Raw genomic sequence first — 26,904 nt, forward strand, 5'->3', positions numbered from 1 at the left:
CTTTTAGGGATGGAGATTCCACCACCTCACTAGGTAACGCATTCCAGTGTTTCACTGCCCTCCTAGTGACATATTTTTTCTCATATCCAACGTACACCTCTCCCTCTGTAACTTGAGACCACTGTTCCTAGTTCTGCCATCTGTCACTACTGAGAACAGCATCTCTCCATTCTCTTTAGAGCCCCCTTTCAGGAAGATGAAGGCTGCTATCAAATTGCCCCTCACTCTTCTCATCTGCAAACTAAATAAGCCCAAATCTCTCAGCTTCTCCTCGTAGGTCATGTGCTCCATCCCCCTAATCATTTTTGTTGCCCTCCATTGGACCTGCTCTGATGCATCCACATCCTTTAAACTCCTTAGTTATTTAAATATATATAAAGTTAAAACTGAAACAGTAAAATATATAATAGTAAACAGTAAAATATATATAAAAAGCTCCTATTAGCATAACTCTTATTTGAACACACACTGTATTCTACATCAAGTTGCAGTGTCCGGGAAAGGATGTTTGCAGGATTGTGGTTTGTAATTGTTACAAACCAATTTGGGGATGTTAGCTATAAAAGTGTTAGAAAAGTAGAGCAGAACAAGCTGACTGTTTAGTAATTTACTTTCTTTTCCTCAGGACCTCTATATTTAATTGTGGAATATGCAAAGTATGGTTCCTTGCGCAGCTTTCTCAGGGAAAGTCGGAAGGTAGGACCTAGCTACGTGGGCAGTGATGCCAATAGAAATTCAAGCTACTTGGAGAACCCAGATGAGAGAGCCTTAACGATGGGAGATTTGATCTCATTTGCGTGGCAGATATCTCGGGGCATGCAGTATCTGGCAGACATGAAGGTAAAGTGCTTCAGCAATGTATTGAGCATATATCTATGAATGGCATACATATAGCCAGAGACTTCTCCGGGCATTTTACCCTATAACAATAATAATCATGATTGCTTGTGTCTTTTTAAAAGCTTGTTCATCGTGATTTAGCAGCCAGAAATGTACTGGTGGCAGAAGGCCGCAAAATGAAGATTTCTGATTTTGGCTTGTCCCGAGATGTTTATGAAGAGGATTCCTATGTCAAGAGAAGCAAGGTACAGTGCATGTTAAAACCAGGGCTGGAAGCCTTGCTTAACCAAAAGCATGAGTTTATCCTGAAGCACTTGAACACAGAAAATAAAGACAACAGCTAATTCTGATAAGGAAGTGGAACAAAAAACTAAGATTAAACAAAACAACGAGCTTGATCATTGGGGCCATCATAAGTAACTAAACTATCCTATTTATGTCATCAAAGGAAATATTTATTCCTGTACCCTCTTTCTTCTGCCCATGTGCAATCATCTTTGTGGTTTACTCTAATGTCGCCTCAGTGCCATGTCAGCAAGCCAGTCATGGGACATGGTCACACTATAGAGGTAGTAGGACCACCAGTGTTCTCATAAATGTATTAAAATCCTGGGCTGTATCTGGAAGCCTTGTATCCCTGCATCTTGTAAGCACAATTTCTCCTGTCTTTGGACTGTAGCTGTAGTATAGACAGAAGCCTTAAAATAATGTGTGATCTGTCAATAATAAAGACAAATATATTCAGATATAACCTGATTTCCTTTGTTGTTTTTCAGGTAGTAATTTTTTATAGCTGTTAGTTTGTAAGTTACTTCAGGTACAAAATCTAGGGCCTCCTCTTGCTGCTTCATGTAACAAATTAAAAGCAATTAGTCTCCCTCTCTTTTTATAACTGCCAAGCTCGCAAAACAAGGGATTGAAGAAAATGTAGCAGAAAGAATTGGCAGCCATTGAAATCAGAACTAGCTCTGTCTGAAAACTCCATACTTGGAATTTAAATCCAGATCCAAGTTTTAGGAATCACTGTACTAGAGCTATGATATTCTGAACCAGAACCCTGAGCCAAAGAGTTCTGAAACAGACGAGGTTCAAAATCTGGGGCTAAATGCCAAAGCTGGGGTCTATCTCTGCCCTTGATAGAGGAGAGAGAAGGTTATCTGCCAGTTTGGAATGCCTCAGATTCTTTAAAGCAATTATGTTTTTTCCTGTCACAGTAAATTATTATCAGCTGTCTAGAAATAGCCCTGACTTCTCACAGTGCTCGTGGCAGAACTCAGCATATGGTAACATTTCAACTGGAGGATTCTGCAAAGGAAATTTGATGGAAAGCTTTTTCTGTGGTATTAGGAGAGTTCCTTTCATTGGTGAATCATATCATGGTTTTAAGAATCACTTTTATGATACCCTCAAAATTATGAAACAAGTTTGGGCTTGTCATTATTTATTATTCTAGCAGATATTGTCATAACACAGTGAGCTGAAGCCTCCCACAAGCCTGCATGTGGATTCAGCAGAGGGCACCGAAAATGATGAAGGGGCTGGAGCGCATGACCTATGAGTAGAGGCTGAAGTATCCGGGCTTGCTTAGTTAGAACAGGAGAAGAATGAGGGGCGATTTGATTGCTACCTTCAGCTTCCTAAAGTGGGGCTCTAAAGAGGATGAAGAAAGACTGTTCTCATTAGTGACAGATGACAGAACAAGGAACAGTGATCTCAAGTTGCAGTGGGGGAGATCTAGGTTAGATATTAGGAAAAAGCTATTTCACCTGGAGAGTGTGAAGCACTGGAATGCGTTATCTAGAGAGGTGGTGGAATCTTCATCCCTACAGGTTTTTCAGTCCTGGCTTGACAAAGTCCTGGCTGGGATGATTTAGTTGGGGTTGATCCTGCTTTAGGCAGGGGGCTGAACTCGATGACCTCCAAAGGTCCCTTCCAGCCCTAGCATTCAATAATTCTATGATTCTAACTCTTATTAAAATCTGGGGACCTTCTACACTGCATGTAAATGAGGCCAGTATACTAGCTCAGTTTGTGAAAATCAGTAATACTATTTTATGTTGATCGTTCAATGTTTTGTGCTCCTTTTTCAGGTCCCTGGGTAGGTTAGTGTAAAATGCTACATGCACGAATTCTCAAACATGAGAATTTTTGGCTTCTATAAATCCTATGACTTTTTGATGTTTGTTTTTCATTACAAGTCCAGCCAATAATGCTCATTCACATTATTTAGCCTTAGATGGAGTTTACCACCCGCTTTGGGCTGCATTCCCAAGCAACCCGACTCCAAGAAGACCCGGTCCCGGCGCGCCGGGGGCCGTTACCGGCCTCACACCGTCCACGGGCTGCGGACCCCACCCATTTACCTCTTAATGGTTTCACGCCCTCTTGAACGGGTGGGGTCCGCGGCCTGTGGACGGTGTGAGGCCGGTAGCGGCCCCCGGCGCACCGGGACCGGGTCGTCTTGGAGTCGGGTTGCTTGGGAATGCAGCCCAAAGCGGGTGGTAAACTCCATCTAAGGCTAAATACTGGCACGAGACCGATAGTCAACAAGTACCGTAAGGGAAAGTTGAAAAGAACTTTGAAGAGAGCATTCCCATTATGTTTGCGGAAGGCAGTTACAAAACTGACCATGGGCAAAGACAATTTAAAACTATGACTAGATAATATATTAGGAAAGCCTGTGAGAGATTCACTCAAGTCAGTTATGTGTGCTTCACAGTGAAGGAATACTATTTTACTATTACTCTGAAAAAATTATTTGAGAAGAATGTAGTCTCTCACACAGATTTTTCTCCCATAAGGTTAACAGATACTGACATAGCCCTCCTTGCCATAGTATCTTTGAGCGTAGATCCAATTTTCCAACACACACAATTGTTCTCTATTAAAAAAGAGCTTGGCTAGAGTGGGAGAGAGAAAGGACTCTCTTTCAAATATATCCAGAATTTTTTTTTCCGAATACCCTTGCATTGCCTGATATCAGTACATGTGGTAAAAATACAACTCCAGAATCATGTTGTGAAGCATGCTGGAAATCACTTTGGCATATTGCATAGCCATGATGTTTACGAACAGCTCATATAGCTCTGAGATTTTTGCATGTGAATCCCAGCATCGGAAAGGCAGTGGTTTGCGCAGCTTGTTAAGCATCCATTGAGCAAGTAAAATTGTCTGAGTAAAGCTTGTGTTCAGAAGCCAAAGCTGTCTTAAAACCAGAGTGTTTCAGATGTCAGTTAGCATTAATATTTCCTTCAGGATGGATCATACTGTTATAACCTTATTTCTGCTTGTACAACCCCCTTAGGCTCATGGGATGGCAAGCGATTTGTTGATAAGTATAGGGTTAGTATGATAGGAGGGTTCAGCGGTCTGAGCTTGCCATGTAATATGTCTGAAAATCACCTGTTAACTGAGGATATGTCCCTTCAAAACTGGGTCTCCTAAGCAGGTTAGCTTTCAACAAGTGGGAAAGTTTAGTGGTGATTACAAAGAGGTTATAGCTTTGCCCCTTAAACCATATTACTCCCTGTTTATTTGATAAAATGTCACTTCAGTCACTCCACTGAAGCACATCAGGACCTCTGTATTTAATTGTGGCGTATGCAAAATATGGTTCCATGTGCAGTAAATAATTATATTGTTATGAAAGCAAATGCACCATTATTAAATTTAACCTCCTAGATTTGTAATTTTGTTGCTGTTTTTTGCCCTTAGGGTCGAATACCTGTTAAGTGGATGGCAATAGAATCCCTATTTGATCATATCTATACAACACAAAGTGATGTGTAAGTCTATATTTTCATGTGTCTTACAGTTTTTATGTCTGTTGAAGAATGTTTAACAAAAAACTATGGTAACATATTTAATAGCCCCAGCTATGAGTTGGAAGATGATAAAAATTTGAGACCGGATGACTCAAACTCTCTTAGTACTTTTGGGATAAATATGGAACTTTTCAATTGTAGGTTACCCACTAAATTAAAACCTAAATCGTGAGTGAGTGTAGGGTGTTTCAGGCTGATTGCCCTTCATTGGCCTGTTGGAATGAGATTTGATGATCTCAGTGTGCACACCACAGTACCCATTTTTGTTGGCAGACTCTGCAGAAAGCCTAAGAATTTACAGCCTGAGCTGCTTCCCATTGGAACCAATGACAAAACTCCAAATGACTTCAGTGGGAGCAGGATTAGACTCTTAATGAGCAACCAGGTTGCAGCCACACGATGCAAGTACCAGTGCCTGTTGGTAGAGAATGGTTGCACAGGGTTGATTTTTCAGGTTGTGAAGACATACCCTAAGATTGCATCCCCCATGCATTGTATCTATACAACACAAAGTGATGTCTAAAGCTACATTTTCATGTGTCTTACAGTTTTTATGTCTGTTGGATAGAGTTTAACAAAAAATTATGGTAAAATATTTAATCGCCCTCTGACCAGGTCAGTCTTCTGGGTTGTGAAGACATACCTTAAAATGCATTGCCTGTGCTTCAGGCTATAGGGAAATAGATTTTTAAGTATTTGCGTTTGTTAATAAACATAACCTACAAGTACTCAAAGCTGGTTAGGGTGACGCAATTATGTTTTTAGTGACAGGCTATAAATATATTCTGAATGCTGGAGTTTCCTCACACATTCTCTCTCCCTCTTTTTTTCCAGCTGCTTCCTTTCAAGACACTTGTATATAGTTAGTCATTAACATTGATGTCGTATAAGTTGCCAACTTCTATGATTTTTCCCAAACTCCGCTGTAAAAGCCCCCTTGCTTTTTATGCGGGAACCTAGACACATATTGTGTCGGTGCCAGCCCACAATCTTCCTCTCCTCCTCTCTCTCGTTGAGTTTTTATTCATCCGTCAACACTGTATAATGGAAAATATTTCTCCCCACTTAGTTAATTTTCATAATGCTCACAAAACGAAGGTACAATATCCTAACATACAAATGTGAAAAACAGCTGGAGTTAATTGGGAAATGACCAGCATGTTACACCCTCTTACACAGTATCCAAAAAATTCACTCAGACAAAGACGACTCTTAAAAATAAAACCCCACAATGCCACACACCCTTTCTGGATTACTTGTAGGTCAGTATAACCTTCTGGGGTGCATGGAATGATTGGCTCAATAAAGGGCATGAGTTAAAACAGAAAGTGCAATAGAATGTCATAAGCATGCAGTAGCCTTGAGGAAGATACAGACTGGTTAAAATGTACTTACAGAATATTATCAGCAGGAAAAGTCTGCTTGAATGTTTAAGGCTATATGGGACTTGCAGTTCGTTCTCCTCCTTTTTTTTTTTTCCTGTGCACAGCCATTTTGGAAGTTAATAGTAGAGCCCTGCGTGGATACAAAATTTGTATCTCCATCCACATCTGTAAAAGTGAGCCATGGATATCAATGCTGACACCCATGGTTGTGGGTACTGACAGACATAAAGCAAATATCAACAAATCTGTGAGGTTCTAGATACAAAATTTGCATCCACATCCCTATCCACAAAACTGAGCCATGGATATCTGCATCGACAGCCATGGATGTGGATACCCGCAGATATAAAGTGGATATCTCTGGATTTGCAGGGCTCTGCTTAATTGGTTCTGGACTGGGAATGCCATTTAAATAAATGTCAAATTATAATAAATACATAAAATAATAATAAATTAAATAAAAATAATAATAGTAAAAAAAGAATAAATAAATGTCACTTAACAGATTCCATGGAGACAAGTAAAGCACAGTCAGGAGGAGAGCAGCTTCTCTTGCTGAAATTCTGAGGTGGGAATTTCAAGGGAGCCTCAGGGAATTAGGCATATAATTCTCATTGACTTTCAGTGGGCTTCAGGGGCCTAACATCTTTAGATCTCTTTTTAAAGGTGGAGCATGTGCATAAAAGTCAGATGGCAAAAGTGAAGGTTTATTGCAGTTTGTACATAACTTTGTTCTCAGAGGCTCCCCATCAAGCTCAACTGGAAGAGTGTGCCGTTGCCTGCTTTCCACCATCCCTCATTATGAACACTGAAATCTGGGGGTGGTGGAAGTGGGGGTCCTGATTAAATGTTGGTTGCTTAAGCACATTTCTTGGAAATGCAGCTTCCACTCAAGAAGGGGAATCTTTTGTAGCGGAGGCAGGAGAGCAATCCAAGTGAATGTTTCCATCCTTCCTTTTCAGCTGGTCATTTGGAGTTCTGTTATGGGAGATTGTAACTCTGGGAGGTAACCCATATCCTGGAATCGCTCCAGAGAGACTCTTTAATCTCCTAAAAACTGGTTATAGAATGGAGAGACCTGAAAACTGCAGTGAAGAAATGTAAGTAGTCCTTGCAGGTAGAAATATCATGAAACAAAGGTGGGGGGAAGTGAAAATAACACATCTCCAAGAATCACGCTGGAGAAGTCAGAACAAGCTAGTAAAAGCAAAGGACTCTGACATCATGAACTGGAAGAAACGCGGGGTGAGGATCTGTGTTAAATGTGCATGAAAAGAAATACAGGCCAAGCACCTGCAGCTTGTGCCAAAATGCTTGCTGCAGATTGAGTAAAGCACTCATCAGGCTAATGAAAAATTCTAGGTTGAATATCTGGAACATCAGGGTAGGGAGAGATGCATCTAACACAGTGATGACTGACCTCTTCAAGATGTGTTGGAGTACATCCAAATACTGGGATTCCATTTTCATGCAAAGAGGGTGGTTATTTTAATAGCTATGCTCCATCAACTCCATTCAAATGGTCTGTCAGTTGGCTGACTTTCCTGGTAGTGAATCATGAAGAGAAGATACAGGTATCGATTTTTGAATTGAGGTATGACACACACACACACTTCGTGGGTTGGTGAGTCATTTCAGTTTATTGGTGACTGTGAGGCAGTTCATCTATCTGGTGACTGACTTATTTACAAAAGGCAATTAACCAGGAAAATCTCAGAGAGAGAAATATCTCATCTCCCAGATATTCCACTGTGTCTGAAAATGAGACACCTGGAGCTTGAAATATGTTCATCAGGCTCTGGGAAGCCATATTCGCTACACAGTCTCCAGTGTCTCATTTGAGTTTGGAAAACAAGAACAAGGTCTAGATCTCTTCAGGTGACTGGAATGATCTTGCCCACAAATCAGCACAAACAGTACAGCTTTTTTGGCACCATATGTACACAGATAACATTGAGATGCTATTGAACTTTGATCTAGTCAGACATGTAAAGATCTCAAATCCAGACTTCCCCTAACAAATTAAATTTTTAAGTTGTTTTTACCTTTTATTCTCTTCCTCAAGGAAGCAAGACCCCTTCACTTCAGGTATCCCTTTCCACACTTCCTCATATGTTGCATTGTTTGTTCTTTTTGTTACCAAGGTTGTGTAAGTTTTGAGGGGGGGTGATGGTTTTGTTCTCTCTCTTATGTAGACAACCTGGGTGGATGTTTCTCTTAGATCATTAAAAGCAGCATAAAGATGAACTGCTTAAGCCCCACGTTTCTATGAATGCTCCAAATTATCCAGGCTAGGAAACTTGCATGCCAACTTCTCTGAACCAGTTCACTCCATCTTTAATATAATAAAGCCAAAAATGTGAGTTTAGAAGAATATGTATGTAGTTGTAAAGTCAAGAGCTGAACAGTTAAGAAATGCCAGATTTGTGCTGCCAGTGCCATATTTCAGCCCCTCCTCCCCTCCATCTGCACATGTGTTTTTGAGAATGTCTTTAATGACATGACCACATAATATCACAAGGACCAAGGGAAGGGTGCAACTTAAGGTTATACGGCCAATCACAAATCTGGCATATTTTAAACTTTTAAGTGCTTGAATTTGCAGCCTGAATAGCATTCTTATAGCGTAGGGTTCTGTAGTATACTTTGTTCTTGTTTGTTTTTAAGGAAAAAAGGTAAAATTGTTTTATGTACCACTGAGCACCAGCAGTGTTTGAGTTCTGAACTTTCAGCCCTGCAACACAGGTGTTCTTCCATTCAGGCTGTAGCTATAACTGTATTATCTGGGTGGGCTGCTAAGGTCAGGACCCAGTCTGGCCCAGTTCGCTCTCTTTCCTTCCCTCGTGGGCATTGGGGTGGAGAGGAGCTCCTTCCCTATTTGGTGCCTCCAGAGGGAGGAATGTGTTAGCAGGTCCAGGTGCTGGATCCAGAGGAGGGAAGCCCCACCTGGGTATTTTTCCTTCCTGCTACTATGGCTGGTCCCATCTATTCCCAGAACAATGTGGTGGTAATTCTGATTTGATGGCACTGGAGAACTAGCCTTGGAATATTCATGTGGTTCAGTGTTTATTTTAGCAGGTTGCCAACGTTTTCCTGAGCAAGGAGAGCAAGAGAAGCGGAAGGATTTTGAACAGCCAAAGCTGAATGGGATTGCATACAATAAAGAGAAAACATTTCTGTAGACAGAGGGGTTTTGCCCTGCCCAAGGCCTGAGGAGAACAATGGAGATGTGAAAGCTTAGTCAAAGAAAGGCTATAGATGGAAAGCATTAGGCAGCTAAAATAGGTGTCACTACATACTCGCCCCATAATGGGGGTTTTGCTGTTGTTTTAGGTGACCAGCTGAGAACACAAAACACAGAGCAGAAGTGTAAGGGTGTCAGCTGGGAGGTGTGATCCCCAGTGTAAGTAGACACCTGTCACAGCTCAGCTGGAGTAGGAGTGCTAAAAATAGCAATGTGGCTGTTGCGGCACTGGGGTCAGGCAGGCTTGGAGATGAGGGGAGGCTCCACTCCGTCGCACAGTGCCACAACATTGCACATGAGCTCAAGCTGAGCAAGAGCAAGTGTCTCCTCACGCTGGGAACCCCACCTCCCAGCTAATCCTAGTGTAGACATACCCTTTGACCCAGTGAGATCCATATGCCTGGATCTCTGATTGTAGGTGGAATCTCTGGGGAGTACAAGTACACTCCTGTGACTATCGGTGCCGTATTAGGACCTAGGCTCATGGAGGAATTGTTTAGCTACATAAAAAGGAAAGAATGAGCTGTTTGTATGATTGGCATTCACAAGAGTGGCCAAATCGCTGTACTGTAGATTTATTTAAGCAGAAAGGAAAACAAAACCATTTACAAATGCAGGATCTTACTCCTTTTAATGTTTTGGTTCATAGGTATAACTTGATGCTGCGATGCTGGAAACAGGAACCTGATAAGAGGCCAACATTTGCTGACATCAGCAAAGAACTGGAGAAGATGATGGTGAAGAGTAGGGTAAGTCTGAGTTTGGCACAGTTAATTAAAACTAGCTGACAACGTTTGCCATACAAGGAGCTTGGCTGTGGCATAGAGAAATAAGTTTAAGGATTAAAGCCATTCATCGTCTGTAAACCTTATTTTCTCCAGATGGCTGATAGCTTTCCAAAACCAGTTCCATCTTTTTTTTTTTTTTCTATGTTGATTTTTGAAGATTTCAGATCTAGAAATGTTGTGTGGTTGAGTGTTTTACCATGCTGTTTCCTTATGAACAAATTTATTATTGCAGAGTTAATATGAATTTGTATTACTGAATACTCAAGCAATAGGAAGCCACAAACTAAATGAATAAAATATTGCAAAGCAAGTATTGTGTCATTTCTGACTTGGGATATCTTAAAAATATAACATATCAAAGCAATTTGGTTCCAAATCAGTCTACTTTAAAATGCATAAACTGACAAGAGTTTTTCTTGGGAATTGAGGGCCTCATTGTCAACTTAGAGCTTCTCATCTAGGACTTGATCCTGCACTCTGCTGAGCTCTGTGATCTGATCCAGAAAAAACACCTATGCATGCACTTTATTTAAAGCCCATGAGTATCCTCATCACTGTCTTTCAGGCTGGATTCTCTAATACACAGTGCAAGTATGCATTCACCTAAACGGACACTTTTCATTATTAATCCTTTTGCACTTATTTTATATGGGTTAGGCATGGAAATTCTGTCAGTGCAAATGAAAGGCTTAGAAGAGAATTTGGAGGACTGTGTTAACTTGTTAGTGCGCAGTGTTTGGTAGGAGAAGCATTAACTGAGCATGGTTTCTGTCGAAGCATGTTTAGTTTTTGTGCAAATAAGTCCCTTGCCAAGGATACAACTTTTGCAGCTGTTATTCTCGGTATGAAGGCCCATGTTGACTTTGCGGTTCCTCAGTAAAAAGAACCCAGAAATTTGTTAGCAACTATAGCTGATGAATGAATTTGTTGCCTGTTGTAACCCAGCTATTTATTTATTTATTTGGTAGGACTACTTAGATCTTGCAGCTTCCACACCCTCTGACTCCTTACTTTACGATGACGGCCTCTCAGAAGAGGAGACACCCCTCGTGGACTGTAATAATGCTCCCCTCCCTCGAACCCTTCCTTCCACATGGATTGAAAACAAACTCTATGGTAGAATTTCACATGCCTTTACTAGATTCTAGCAACAAACACAAAAGTGATTTTTTTTTCTTCTGCACTATCTTCAGACTCTGTAACCCTATTAGAGCGTTTCTTGTGTGAATGAAACCAATCAAAATTTGCTTGGAAAGCCTTTTTTTTATTTGTAAATGTCAAACTTTGCATCAGAATCATACTTTAGGCGTCTTGCAGGTATGTTTAAAAAGATTTAAAAGGATGTGAAAATACTTAAAATCACCATATATATATATTATATATATATATCATATGATAATGAGAAATAAATAGATCAGGGAAGTACTCTCAGGGGAAATTTTAAAAGGCTAAGAATGAATATCCTATTAATATAGTCTTTGTGTTGGGGGAGGGGTGGGAATGGGAAATGTGTTGGATTCTACACGCTGATTTCAATCATTTTAACAAAAACATTCACTAAACATTTTTTGGCTCCGTTGAATAGTGTCATCCAATTTATTGAAAATTTGTTTATCCAGATAGATTCTTGAATCTTCGCTGCTGATGATGCATTTTACATCCTTAGGCAGAAATTTCTGCTTAACGTGATGTGAGACAGATTCGGGTTACAATTTACAGAAGGCAGGGGAGATTGAGTGCATCAGTACAACCTTTTGGAAATTCAATTGGTGATCGCCACTTAAAAAAAATACTTCCAACTGTTTTCACATCCTTCAGTTTATCATGACAATGTCAGCACTAAGCCCTGATTGAATGATGGAGCAAGTGGTTTAAAAAGGAACATGTGCTTTCATATTGTGATGGTGGGATGGACAGTAAAAATGGTTCTTGCCAAAACTCCTCTATTTTGTTTTCTGATTAAATATTTGATATTTTTGGCTATTTACTAAATTCAAAGATTTTTTTCTTTATTCTTCAAGCAGTAAAACTTTTTTAAACTTTATTCTAGTTATTTGTAATTAGTGAATATCTTGGGGTCTTTTTTTTTTTCGCTCCCCAGACATGATTTTCAAAAATGAGTGGCCATGGCTGAAATTTTGAGTAAGTGATCAGATTTTCAAAAGGTCTTAAGGATCTGACAGCTCCCACTGAAGATTGGGTAAACTGCTGAGTGCTTTTGAAAATCTCAGCACTTATTTAAGTGACAAAATAGGCAATAAAATTAAGCTTCTATTTTTAAAAAGTTTGGCCTCGGTATGTTTTTCCATATTGTGCTGGATCTGCAAAGTGCTGACACTCTGGGCCCAGTCCAGTAAAATACTTAAGCATATCCACAAGTTTACATTCATGAGTAGCACACTGATGTTATGGGACTATTTATATGCTTAACATTCAACCTGTGTTTAAGTGGATGGATGGATCAGAGCCAGAGTGCCCAGAACCTTGAAGGATCCAGCTCATTGTACTACTGAGAGATCATGTGCCATCCTAACTGTGTTGAAGCCAATGGAAAAACACCTATTAATGTCAATGGAAATACTTTGACTGTAATGCACACTGGATCCTGCCTTAAACAGGTTTATTACTGCTTGGAACATTGTATGTATAGCAAGAACTTCCACTTGCAATCAATCCTCTGGCAAAGTAATTTGCTATTATGTTGTCATGAAACTATAAAATTGTGAAAAGTTGGATGCTATCAGTAGAAAAATTAACAATTTTATGGGGTTATATGATATACACACCTTTTTTTTTTTTTTTTTTTTATCAAAACTGCACTTTATTTTTAGGGTGTTTGCCTTCAGTAGAATTTGTGCTTGGGGCTTTTGAAGCACAGTTTATATCATTTGATTGGGGACAAAAACAACAGAGATCTGACTTAAAGTATTGAACGGAGTTTTGCCAAGAATCTTACTGTCTGCACATGAAGTTATGGTTCTTCAGTGCAGAAAAAATTATCTGTTTTCATTTTTAGGCATGTCATACCCGAACTGGCCTGAGGAGAGCCCCGTTCCACTCACAAGATTCGATGGCACTAACTCTGTGTTTTCAAGATATGCAAATGATAGTGTATATGCTAACTGGATGGTTTCACCCTCAGCGGCAAAATTTATGGACAAGTTTGATAGTTAAAAATTTCTTTGTGAAAGGTAATGGACCCATGAGGGGAGCAAAGAATGGAAAGTCCATTGGTTCATTCTTTGAACGATTAAAACTGGTTCAACCGACATTAATTTTTCAAATGGCAAACTCTCTTTTGGTAGTTTCTCAAGTGGTTCTAAATATGATCAAGACTAGAATTGATTATTTCCCCTTTCAAGAAACATATCAAACTGGATAAAAGTTGTGGTTCCAGTACTTACTACTTAGTCCACCATTCAGCACATAGTACAATTTGGAAACTGTTACTGGAAATTGCTCTGCATTTCATGCTTACAATTGTTTTAGGTCAGCTGTCCTGCATTATAGTTTTGTTGTGCTGGAAAATATTATGTTGTACTCGAACTGCTACTTTTCTGGTTACTAACAAAAAGGCCACTTGATCTAAGCATGAAGCACAAACAGTATACCTGGGGGCATAGGCAGGTGGGAAGTATTTGGCTCAAAATAACTGAGCTTGCTCTAGAATCCAAAGTGTTACCATGATGTTGACATTAATGAAGCCTGTATTTTGGTTTCAAAGCAAACATTCAGAAACTCAGTAGGAAACTTGCAATTCAACATCTGAAGTCTTGAAAAGCTGTAAAAATGTATTGTCTTGTCTTAATGTGCAAAGAGTTTGTTTTATTACGTTTAAACTATTCTTACCTTTAGCACAATGGAGATAAATTTGATACCAGATATGCTATATAGACTGATGTCAATCAAGAGTGCTCACCTGACAGCTCATTTTCCATTATGTCCATTTTTATTAATGTTATAATGTCCATTGTACAATCATAATTCTGTCTGAGTTGAGTGTAGACTGTACAGGATATTTTGAACTAAATTAAAGGAAAGAGATTTCATTTTCAGTCATGTTTAATGAGTTGGAGTCTTCCTCTATGCTCAAAAACTTTCTACAGTCCAATACACTGCTAGCACAGGATATCACATTGACACCATTCCAAATAAAACTTCTGTCTTGCAAGTCACAAGTAGGCAATTTTTACCTAGCATAGATAAAGTGATTAGTTGGTTTATTATTCCCTGCAAGCAGGAAAAAAGTCACCTGTTTTGCAAAGACCATATTTAACTCAAGTAATGTGCAGTGGCATTGACATGATATTTAGGAGAATGATGACTCTTACAGAGCTTATAAGGAAGGAAGAAAATAGGTTGGCAGGACTTTTCTGTCTTTTCTTTTTTGTAATTTAATATTGCTGAAGAAAATATTTTGTGTTCTAAAAATGCTGGACCATAAACTCAGAGTGACAAGTTGTTTACCTGTGTGATGATTATTCTTCAATAATCCAGTTCTATCAAAGCTTGCTCTTGTCTCTGAAATTCCAGTTCAGCTGTCTTCATGTATTTGCTTTGTGTGTCAGCCTGTTGTGTTTCTATTAAAGTCTGTGATTTCAGAAGTAAATGAGTCAGATAGTTAAAAACTTAACATGGGTCTTCATGCAAGCAACAGAAGTACAGGTGTAAAGCACTGTTAGAATTTCAACATTGTTTTACAAAGAATATTGTATTTTATTAAACTTGTTTTCAGAAGAGCAGTAGTAATGTAGATTTTTCTTTGTGTAGGCTAATTACTACTGCAGGTAGTCTGTGCACAGAATAAAGATGCAGGCACAAGAAGGCTGGGTCTACACGTGCCCCTTCCTTTCGAAAGGGGCATGTTAATGAGCAGGTTCAAAAGATGCTAATGAGGCACTGCAATGAATATGCAGCACCTCAGTAGCATAATGGTGGCTATGGCAATTCAAAAGTATGGCTTTTAGAATCGCGCGCCGCCCGTGGAGAGGGGACCTTCCGAAAGGGACCCCCCCCAGTCTTCGAAAGCCCTTCTTCCGATCACAGATAGGAAGAAGGGCTTTCGAAAACTGGGGGGGTCCTTTCGGAAGGTCCCCTCTCCACAGGCGGCGCGCAATTCGAAAAGCCGCACTTTCGAATCGCCGCAGCCGCCATTATGCTAATGAGGCGCTGCATATTCATTGCAGCGCCTCATTAACATCTTTCGAACCTGCTCATTAACATGCCCCTTTTGAAAGGAAGGGGCATGTGTAGAGCCAGCCGAAAAGAAGACATAACGAGTTTAGTTGAGACACAACAGTAGTCTTTCAGATAATTCTGGACAAGTGGCACAGCCCTGAATACACTATAAAATGTACATCAAATAAGTATAAAATAAATGCCGTGGAAAATTACCACCACCCCCACCCACCCTCATTTAAAATGGGCTTTTCCCCCCCCACTGCCACTGAAGAGAAATGAGGTACAAATTCTATAAGAACATAAGGGAGGTCTACAGTCAGTGACGGCTGCTCTGTTAGCTTTCAGTGTCAGTCTGGCTCTACACTGTGTTCTCATTAATTCGGTTCCCCAGTAAGAAATCTGAATTCATGTGTCATGAGCAATCTGGAAGCATCAGGGAAATTTTTCAGCAGTGACAACATGTGACAGCCATTCCTAAACTACAACAAAAGTCACCCCAGGCAGAGGAGATTTAACTCCAATTTCTAATTGGACAGAGCCTGTGTCATTGTACTGCAGGTGAGTGAGATGACAAGCAATATTGAAATAACCAACTAAGATGGAAAGAATTGAGGAGTGTGGGTATTTCAAACTCTGAGCAGTATCCCAAGGTTAGTTCAGTTTACCCCATGAAAACTGGAGTTCCCACTTTTATTTATTATTCATTTCCTTATGCTCACATCTAAAGTGGGTCTTGTGTACAACAAAAAACAGCAACAAGTAATGGCACTTGTACTAGAGATCATTACCTCCCTGCCCACTTTCTCAAGCACAGCAGAATGACTGACTGAATCACCATGAACAATTTATAATCCAACTAATTTAGCCTTCTTCATTGTTCCAGAATGTCTGCAAGAAGCAGATTGTGACTTCCTTGGATACATTGAATATTTGACAATATTTATTTTCACACTACACATTCATTGCAAATGGTACACATGGAGCATTTGATATTTGTACTGTATGCTTAGCTGTGATTAAAGTCACAAGGTATTTCAATGTCTTGATTGGAAGCAAGTGAAAGCACTTCTGCAATGAATACTCACACATGACAATTCTAGTTTCATTTCCCACCACTATTAAGGAAGTATATAAACTCAATTACTTCACAATTTTTTATGCCAAAAGGGGTCTTAATCGTGTAATCTCACCTCCTTATAGCAAACCACAAAATTTCACCTAGTTCCCCCTGTATTAAACCCAACAACTTGTATATCCTTACTTGCTCTCAGAGAACATAAAAGGACCAAGGTAAACTCATTTCTATAGTTAAGGGAGTAGTCATGGAATATTTGTTCCAGCCCTGCCAGTATGTCAACAAAAACTGCACCACATAAACATTGTATACTTGGGGCTCAGTCGCTTATGGCCAGCTGTTAGAAATGTGTGAACGCAAAAGTGTGTTTCTTTTTATAAATACACCGGAAAGTTATTTTAATGTACATTTACTTTTTGATGTGGAAATATTTTTCTTGGTCATGATCCTCAGCATCCTTCCTGTAAACACACGGCAGCTGATACAAGAGACTTCAGCTGGTCATATTTTAGACAACCTTAAAAATGCATAAATCATGAAGTGTCCAGGTTATTCATACTGTTTTATGCACTGTATGTGTTAAAATAATATTACATGCAAGATATAAAGTGTGTACATATGAGGGTCTGTCTTTTTAAAATTACTCAAATGCATAATAAGACTATTTAGTGTTAACTGCTTTTTAAATCAATCACATTTGAATTATCCAAGCATTAAAATATTCCAAAACAGACAATTGTTTTCTTTATAAAAAAGTACAGGATTTTGAAGTGTCCAAGCTAATTGGCTGTTTTTTCTTTGAGGAACACCAGCATAGTTTAAAATCTTGTGTGCAGCATTTCAATACACACACTTCCTAAATCTATTATAGGGATTATAATGAAAAAAAACTATGAAACTCCTAATTGTACAATAGTAAGCAGGTTCTGATATAGTATCACCATCTTCCTGGTGGCATAACCACTCACATAAAGCTAGCTTTGATCTGTAAAAAGGAGTGTACTTGACTAAAATGCTTTTCCAAATTCCACTGCATATGCCTTATGTGGTTCTGAATCTAATCTAAATGACCTGAATCCACCCTAACTTATATTTCCCGTACTACCAGACACATAAGTGTGAAGAAAAGTGTGTGTATGTATGAAGCCACATCATATTCTTTCTATAAGCCTCTCGGTCCTTTAAATTGCGGCTGTGCATCATACTACACTTTCCAGACAGCTCTGAGTACAGGGGCATGGGTTGCCTGCTCACACACCTTGTCTAGGGAGTTTGGATGTCTGTCGGCACCCTGGTGTACAGTTACTATCAACACAGACACACACGCATACAACTACTGTGATAGGCAGAGCTCTTGTGGTCCACAAAAGTTGAGTCTGTTGTTATGCCAAACTCTTACTGAATTCAATCAAGGTTGTGTCTGTATGATTAATACAGTCAACACTGCAGTACTGTAGTCATTAAAACCCAGGCCAAGTGGGGAGGGAAGGGGTGGTGTTACAAAGGGGCCCAGAGCTCCAGCCACTACCACTGCTGCTCTGTGAGGCTGTAAAGGCTCACCACAGTCCAGGCAGCCCTAAGGCTAACTACCAAGGACCCTGCCCCTTCTGCTCTTTGTTCCACCCCTTACAAGGTTGCAAAGCTGGCACACCCTTGTCCCGAGTCCCACAGTGGCTGTTGGCCCTGCTGTTAAAAGCCTTAGCAAGTACAACAGAATTTGTGATAGTCCACTATGCAAAGATAGGCATATTGCAAAAACAAACCAAAAAAACCACACACTCTGTAAAGTTATTCATTTGCAAATACTGATGCTTCTGTTTTAATGAGAATCATTGTGCTAGGCTGAAATGTATCAGTAAGATTAGAAATGCTGCAAACATGTTAGTAATGCACAATTGTTTTTATGTGTAAGGACATTTTCTATGTGCAAAAATGTTCATAGACTCCATTTTAAAATTGATACTTATTTGAGAAAAGAGAACTGGTAAATTAATTAACCCTCAAGAATCTGTAGGGGGACCAGTGTTTTTCAACCTGCAGTAGAACTCAATTTGCGAGTATCTTGGGTTAATGCAACTTTGAGTGGTGGAGAAACTGGCCAGCTGCTGTGCTGGTCAGTTTCCTGGTTCGTGTCGGGGCAGCACCAAGAGCCTGACTTTTGGCTGCTGCCCCTGACAGGAGTCAGAAAACTGACTGGCAATGTTCTGGTCAGTTTCTCAGCTCCCACCAGCAGAAGGGAGCCAGGATCCAGGCTGCTGCCTGGTTCCCAGCTCCTCTCCACTCTGGGAGCCAGGAAACTGACCAGCACACTGGTGCTGGTCAGTTTCCCCGCTCCCCCAAGGGCAGGGTTGCTAGGAGCCAGGCTGCTGCCTGGTTCCCAGCTTCTCCTAACTGCTATGAAATTTGAGTTACGGGAGGTTGCCTACCTAGCAACCTTCATAAAACTTGGGGGGCAGGGCTATTGTATTCAGAAATGATCAGGAAAAAGGGGTAAAATGTGAGGTGATAAATTTGCAGGTGATTAAAAATTACTCAAGATAAGTCAAAAACATTTTATACAGTTACAAAGGGGGTCTCATACAACAAGGCAATGGGGCAATAAAATGGCAGACGAAATTCAGTGTTGCTAAATGCACAGTGATGCCTACTGGGAAACATAATCCTAGTCAGACATACAAAACAATGGGGTCTAAATGACCTGTGTCCACTCAAGAAAGAGCTTTTGGGAGTGGTTCTCTGAAAACATGCAGTGGCAGTCAGAAAACCTAACAATGTTAGAAACCATTAGGAAGGGATAGATAATATAGTAAATATCAAGACACTATATTAAATTCATGGTATGCCCATACCTTGAATGTTGGGTGTAATTCTGGTTACCCCCCCCCCCCATCTCAGCAAAATACATTAGAATTGGAAAAAGCACAGAGAAGGGCAACAAAAATGATTAGGGGTATGGAAGTGCTTCCATATGAGGAGAGATTTAAAAGACTCCTGGGACTGGTCTCTTGGAAAAGAGAAGAATGAGAATGGGAAGTGACTCATGAAATTGTGAATGGTGTAGAGAAGGTGAATGAAGAAGTCCTCTTTACCCCTTTGCAAAGCACATGAACCAGGGACCACCCAATGCGATTAATAATCAGCTGCAACAAAAATAAGGAAGTACTTTTTCACATAATGCATAGTCAGCCTTTGGAACTTGTTGCCAGGTGATGGTATAAAGGCCAAAAGTATAAACAGGTTCAAAGATGAACTAAATAAGTTCTCAGAGGACAAGTCCGTCAAGGGCTGTTTGCCAAGGTGTTCAGGGATGCAACCTCACGTTCTGGGAATCCTTAAACCGCTGATTGTCAGAAGGTGGGGCAGAGCAAAGAAATGGATCCCTCGAAACTAAAGCATCTGGTACTGGCCATGATTGGCAGACTGGGCTAGAAGGACCATTGATCTGATCCAGAATGGTCGTTCTTATGCGTTCTGAATTAGATGGTATTTTGCTAATTATTAAGCTCACTCACATAGTTACCATATTAGCACGTTTTCAAGCTTCAAATGAATTTAGCCAAAGGCTCATTATTTACACTGACCAAATATTAGGTGTCTTACCATTCCTACATATTTTCATCCATAAAATCAAAGGCTAGTGTCACAAGGCCTGCATATATATCTGTGTATGTGATAAAAATAATTTTCTACATTTTCACAATTAATTATTACTGGATTAAGCTTAGCTGTACTTCAAAAAGTAGGCAAGATGCCACAGAGCAAAGCATGCTGTGTACATTGGATGCATCCAACATCAAAAACTTCCCTGTCAGAAAATGCCCCTTGACATCACTTTCAATTAGTTTAGCATTTTTCTGTGCTTTTAACCAAATAAACCTAAGTGGCCAATTCTGCCAATGCAGCATGAATAGCTTTGCAGGCAGGCTCACTGAACTCAGTGGCATTATGCATAGGAGTAAATATACATACACAAGTGTTTCCAGGACTGGGCCCTAAATAATGATTCTTGCCCACCCCCGTCCCCTTCCTCCTGGCAAAAGGTATGAAAAATATAGCTTGGAAAAGTAACTTATGAAATAGTAGCTTTGATCTAGGTATCTCTAGCCCTAAAAATCTGTTGCTATTGCCCCAAAATAAATACTTATCGGGGGGGACATACACAGACAGTACAGATAAAAACATACTTAACAGGTACAAACATGAAAGGAATGTTTATTAAGAACTGTTTGAGTAAAGCTGGATCATTCACACACACATAAATTTTCTAATAAATATTTCTTTTTTTGTAGGGAAGACTCAGACTTTGACTTTCAGTAATGCTAAATCTGCTTTTTTTTTGTTTGTTTGTTTGTTTGTTTTTTTGGAAGAATATTTTTCTAATGGTGGCCAGGATTCCTGTGCAAAATGACCTGATTGTTCTAATTTAACACCTTTTCATATTAAGAGCTTTGTGTATATATGCATGTACCTCCACTGTAGCATGTAATTTCCATTTATTGACCATCTGCAATTAAACAGCGTTACATTCATCAGTTGAGTTAAGATAATTAAGCTTTGCCTGAAATTTACGTGAAGTAATTAGCTCATTCAGCGTGGCTAAGAGCACTTTTTTTAAACAAAAAAAAGAAAACCTCCAGCCTGCTTGTATGATTTATCAGCTGTCTTGTTTGAAAGACGTGCTAATCACAAATTATAAGAGCATTTTAAAATATTCTTTTGGTGTATGTTTGCTGGTGGAGAAATAATTTTCAAGGATTTTCCATCAACTATGTGTCACAAGTAGTCATAAAAGCCTTCAGCACATATCACCTAATCACTGTTGTAGCAAACTTATGCTTGATCCTATCCATGCTGAAATGGATACACAACTAATAGTTTATTTTTCCAAAATAATTGTTGCAACATACATCACGTTAAGAGAAGGCTCAAAAAATATTTTTAAATAATTTCTTCATACCATATGGCAGAAAAATGTCTTCAAAAGTACTCTGATGTACGGGGAAATGTGTAGAAGCTTAAACAAACGCTGAGCGATACTGATGCCTGTATCATGAAAACAAGTAATGATGTTTACACTGATGTTTTTTTGGCTTCCAAAATATAGAAGACCAAAGTAAGGATGTCATTTTCAAAAGCCCTAGTGTTGGTCTAACGCTGCTTCCATTGAAATCTGTAAACATGATCACTGACTTCAATGCAGAGAGAGAGAGAGAGGCCAATCCTGTGTGCTCAGCATCCTTCCCAAGATGTACATATAAGCATATAAACCAGGTACATGACTGCTGGTTTGTTTTGTTAGAATACAGACTAACACAGCTACCTCTCTGTTATTAGATGAGGGTATAGGTTAAGTAAGATATTTCTGGCAGCATGTATTAACATACCTAGAGGAATGCTCATATTGCCACTAGCTGCCCACACTAGGAGTACATCTTTAGGGCAAAGCAGTGAAATATATTCCTACTGCAATAGCACTTCAGTGAGTTTTTATGGATAAATATACCTACTTATGGAGGGCCTACACAAGGCCTTCTGTACCCTTTAGGCCACATGGGTGAATGCAGTCACATCAGCTGAAAAGGGAGATCTCTACAGTGTGGCACAATTCACTCCTATGCAAAGGGCACATACCAGGCCTAGGCACTGCTTTAGTTTTGAGGCCCTGATTTCACTAATGTACTACTGGGAGTGGGGGGAGAGGAAGGGGAGGTGTAATGTTGTCTGAGCCTTAAATAGGCATAGTGGAAGGGAACCCCAGGGGGAGGGGCCACTAGGTGTGCACTGACACAGATACAGCAGCCCATAATACCAGTATATGATCAGCAGGTCTATGCATCCTGAAAGTGTTCCTATAAAATAAACAGCTGACTTACTGTGCACACCAAGGCCCTGCTCCTGTGAAGTGGCAGATCATTGGTTTCAGCTGGAGTCAGAAGACATAGCTAATCATAGGATGGGGGCCTCGCTGCTTATCAGTATTAATACACCTTTGTAACGTCACAGTTGTCTTGGGTCAAGAAATGCCCCTGTTCAATATTCTTGATGGCCAAAACAAACCCCCTGAATCTGAGGTGAGCTTCCCCAGATCTGAATTTGTGATTGTAATTTTGACTTGGATCCACAACTAGAAGAGGCCTGGTTTTGTGTTTGGAAGCAATGACTATGTATTCTTAAAGAGTCTAGCTCCCATTAGGAGAGAGCTCATTCGAACAACGTCTATCATACTCAAACTCATTATATTAGCCCAGATTAAGTGATGAAATTTAATCCCAGTTTAAACCTACTATAGATCCAAACACCACTTCTTTGGCCCATTCCTCTTTGCACTCTCTGACATGATTTTATATTGTACCTGTGTTTTCTGGGACCATGTGATGGGGCTTTTGCCCCTCTACAGGTTTAGAAAGGGTTAAAGACAGCTCTGGGAGAAGGCTGTGTCAGAAGCCACTTGGGAGAGAGCTTGTGGCAGCCAATCAAAGCCCAGGAGGGCTGTATGAAAAGAGATGGCTGATCAGGTTGAACTTTCTCTTGCCCGTGCTCTGGAGCAAGAGGACCTTAGCTACCTCCTAGCAGGGAAACCTTGTAGTGAGCTGTGCTGGGTAAGTCAGGGGAGCTCTGACCCGACTAATCTCAGGCTGAGGCCCAGCAACTGGTGAGGGTGAGGGAGACCTGAATCAGGGAGGCAGTCAGGCAGGGGAATGCATGAGGCCCGTACCGCTGCCCCCCCCCCCCACCCGCTTGGCTATCATGATGACTGACAGTAGGATCACTGACATGATGAGCATAGGGATGGGGGTGTGGGTCCCTGTGGGTGAGGTCCACAGAGAGTGGGAGGCACTGTAGCCCCTGCAGGAAGGGCTATGCAGTCTATAAAGGATGAAATATAGTGTAATGGAATATACTCCTGATGTAAGGTGGTGGAGAATGAACAATAAGTAATAGCGAGCAAGACATCTCCCTGAAGGGTGTTCTCCAAAGGCTGGATTGAGCTATTTCTGTGAGTCACCACCAGGAGGCACCACAACAGTGAGTCATGCTCTGTTACAGGCCATTATGAATAAGCTATTTCTTCAAGCCTGGTTTACACCTAAAACTTGGTTGTCCTCACAGCATCACTCAGGGCTGTGATAAACTTCATGCCTCCTGTGACAGAACTAGGTTGCCAGCCCTCACTCATTAGACAAATATCAGAGGGGTAGCCATGTTAGTCTGGATCTGTAGTAGCAATGAAGGGTCCTGTGGCACCTTATAGACTAACAGAAAAGTTTAGAGCATGAGCTTTCGTGAGTTAACTCACTTCTTCAGATGCTCATGCTCTAAACTTCTCTGTTAGTCTATAAGGTGCCACAGGACCCTTCATTAGACAAAGGTAGTGTTCCATCAGTCTAGCTATTGCCTCTTTGAGAGGTGGATTAATGACATTGACAGAAAAAGTTACTGTAGAGCATGTCTGTGCTACAGCACCATAGCGGCAGTGTTGTAATTGTGCCGCAATAGCACTTGTAATGTAAAAATAGAAAAAAAGGGGCATTCCCCTTGAAATTACATGTCTTCCGAAAGAAGATGAGGTTAGCTCTGCTGTGGTTTTTTTTTCCCCCCTTACAGTCATATTTAATGTGTCACTCTCACAGTTCTCGACCAATTCACTGCCTACAGTTTGCTATATTGGAAATATTTTAACTGATTCACAGAACTGATTGAACAATTGCATACAATTGTTTGCTTTGCCAAAGAGCTTGATGCTCTACCTGAACTTCGGAATACTTTTTTAAAATGCTTTCTGGGGAGAGGGGAGAGAAAAATTGTGCCCCTCATCTTTTTAAAGCTAAACTGTAAGACTGATTGTGAAATCCTCAAATGCCTGTGTCACGCAGCTGACGAAGCGGGTCTTTGCCCATGAAAGCTTATGCTCCAATAAATCTGTTAGTCTATAAGGTGCCACAGGACTTTGCATTGTTTTTGTGGATTCATTGAAAATAGTGACACTACTCATATCAGTGTGGTGCTCAGCAATTCACTGCCGATAACAATATGCAGAGGCTATATATACAGTAGGAATACAGAAGGGTGAAAAGTAAAAGGGGAAGGGATTTGAAGCGCTCTCCCGAAAGGCCTTAGGGTCCATCAAAGTTCAGAGGAAAGGTTCCCTCTGATGTCATTGCAAAGAGGTATAAAACGATTTGGTGTATATTGGTGGCAGACTGTTTGCCATCAGTAAGGATTCTGACTCTACTGAAGATAGAGGAAATTATAGTGAACCTTCAAAGAGGTCAGGAAAAGGAAACTTTCAAGTCCATTGAAGTCAATGGACAGATTCCCAGTGGCTTCAATGGGCTTTCTAGCAATCCCTGAGAGAGACAAGTAAGAACTGAGCAGTTTAAACACAGTAGAAATATATCTAAAAAGGGAGAGAACGGCTTTGTTTTAAAATGAAATAGATTTTAAGTATCCAGAGAATCAAACAAAAAGATACAGGTGAATATTTCAGTGCTGTCTTGGGGGACCTTTCAGTAACAGCCCAATGATAATGGCACAAAGAAGAGGTTCTGCTCTGCTCTGTAATTCTATGGGATTTGGATCTTGAGTCAGAAAAATCACTTAAGCACTTGTATAAATGTTTCCCTGAATAGAGATTTTGGGGCCAGATTCAGGGATGATAAAGATAACTGCAATCCATTTAAACACATTTTTTAACAAGAATGAGACCTAACAGTCTCATACAAAGCTACTATGAAAAATAGACACCTGCCTTCCCAGTAATATTTCTCAGCCCTGGTGGGCTAGTCTGTATTTCACCTTGGTCCTGCAGCCCAGGGGGGATATCAGCTCAAGGATCCTCCATGGCGATGTGAGCATCGGCATGTACTTGGCATGGTTCAACCCGGTCCCTGACGCTTCTTCCTTTTGTGGCATGAGGGCACCCTGGCACACATTTTTCTTGACTTCACCAGGATATAGCCTCTTCTCTGTCTCGTCCAGAACCTCTTGTTGATGTCCTGGCAGCACTTCTCACACCTACTGATCCTTGCACACTCCGGCCATAGCCCCACAAAGTTCAGGGACCTCCTCCTGGCTATGGCCAAGTTAGCCATTTGTAAGACCAGGGGAGGAGGTTGGCTGAGGTGGGGAGACTGTGATTTTGGGGCCCTATTTTCCCTTTTCAGTCTGTTCACACATTTGGGCAGAGTTCCTCTGGCTCCCTCAATGCCTTTGGGGACCTGTCCTGAGCTCGCTGCTCGGCACCCTCTTCTAGCTACCTCATTTTCACCCTATGACCTCCACAGCCATCGTTGTTTTTCTTTTCAGTTGTTCCCCAAAATTATTTGGGTTCCTGAGCTCAGTGGACCCTCCTATAGAGAGGTCTTATAGCTGTGGGTAGGCTTGACTGGAATAAAATGTATTAAATTGTTTTGATTAGCTGACTTTGCTTTGTTTTACAAAAAACAGTTGCCTCTGAAAATTCTAAAAATTTGCCTGTTTTAAATGCATTACTAGGACAGTGATTTCTACAGTTTCTTACAATTACAATTTTTAACATTACAAATGAACATTAAAAATATCACTGTTGCTGCCTTTTGACTGAAGTGCTACTACAAAGAATAGCTATAGAAAAGCCTTATTACTGTAGTATGTTTTTAAAGTACTGTAGGCATGTAATTATTGCCATTCAAGATCAGATCATGGTTTGTGTAAGCCAGTACCCTGCCTCTGCAGTACCCAATAATTTATGCTTCAAGAGAAAAGAAAAGAGGGGGGAAATATCCCATAGTGCATTGTGCTGATTTCACTATAGGGACAAATATCTCCTGGCTATAAACAGGGCAACAGGTTAATGTACATCCTAAAGCAGAAGTACTTATTATGAAGTTCTGTATTTTGCATATCTGTAAGCCTTTTTATCCCAACCCCCTAAAGCTCACAGTGCTATTTTTAGAAAATGTACGTTGAAGATTATAAATCCATTTTCAATCGTCCTTTAATGAAAAACTTGCTAGACACATCATCATAAATTTGACTTTTTCACTACCAGTACAAATATGCCCTTAGCACTTTAATTACTTAAACAAGCAGCCTTTTGTTTATTGGACTGACCTTGGAGTCTATGCATAGACCAGCATCGACCTTGAAGTCTATGCTGAGGAAAGAAAGATGATTTTTCACAGCCATGAACCAAGAAATTGCCATTTAAAAATCATCCAAAGCTTCTTAGCAGAGAATTTGAGAAGTCAAGAAGGCCTGACTTTACGTACTTAGCAGTGTGACAGGTTGGCCTCTCTGCAAATCTGGCTACAAAGATAGAAGGTGGTTGGTAGGAAACTGAGGGTCCCTCAGAGCTGAATCTCTCTTATACTTCCTGTCCCAGTGTCTTCTGATTCATCCCAAATTTGTAAAACCTAGTCTTCCTTTAGAATAATCTGACTGGGAAATTTGTTTTTTACCATTCAAGTAGCCATTCAAGGAATGTGTGGCCTCAGAGCATAGACCATATTTTGTTCTTTGTCCCTTAATGAGTAAAGCCTTTAATGACTACAAACCACTGACTAGAGAATGCCCCCTGCTGCAGATA

At 40.3% G+C, this 26,904-nt stretch overlaps 1 protein-coding gene across 1 annotated transcript in view; it reads left to right on the top strand.

Annotated features, from left to right (window-relative positions):
- RET (ret proto-oncogene) overlaps positions 1–14,902 on the top strand; it is a 129,326-nt gene extending 114,424 nt beyond the window's left edge. The window contains exons 14-20 of the mRNA XM_075000075.1: positions 626–840; positions 963–1,085; positions 4,555–4,625; positions 7,012–7,149; positions 9,943–10,042; positions 11,050–11,197; positions 13,098–14,902. Coding sequence (XP_074856176.1) covers positions 626–840; positions 963–1,085; positions 4,555–4,625; positions 7,012–7,149; positions 9,943–10,042; positions 11,050–11,197; positions 13,098–13,255 — 953 coding nt within the window. The 3' untranslated portion in view covers positions 13,256–14,902. The remainder of the gene's footprint in view (positions 1–625; positions 841–962; positions 1,086–4,554; positions 4,626–7,011; positions 7,150–9,942; positions 10,043–11,049; positions 11,198–13,097) is intronic.
- The last annotated feature ends 12,002 nt before the right edge of the window (positions 14,903–26,904 follow it).

This window comes from Carettochelys insculpta, chromosome 7 (genome assembly GCF_033958435.1).
Source record: "Carettochelys insculpta isolate YL-2023 chromosome 7, ASM3395843v1, whole genome shotgun sequence".
NCBI lineage: Eukaryota > Metazoa > Chordata > Testudines > Carettochelyidae > Carettochelys > Carettochelys insculpta.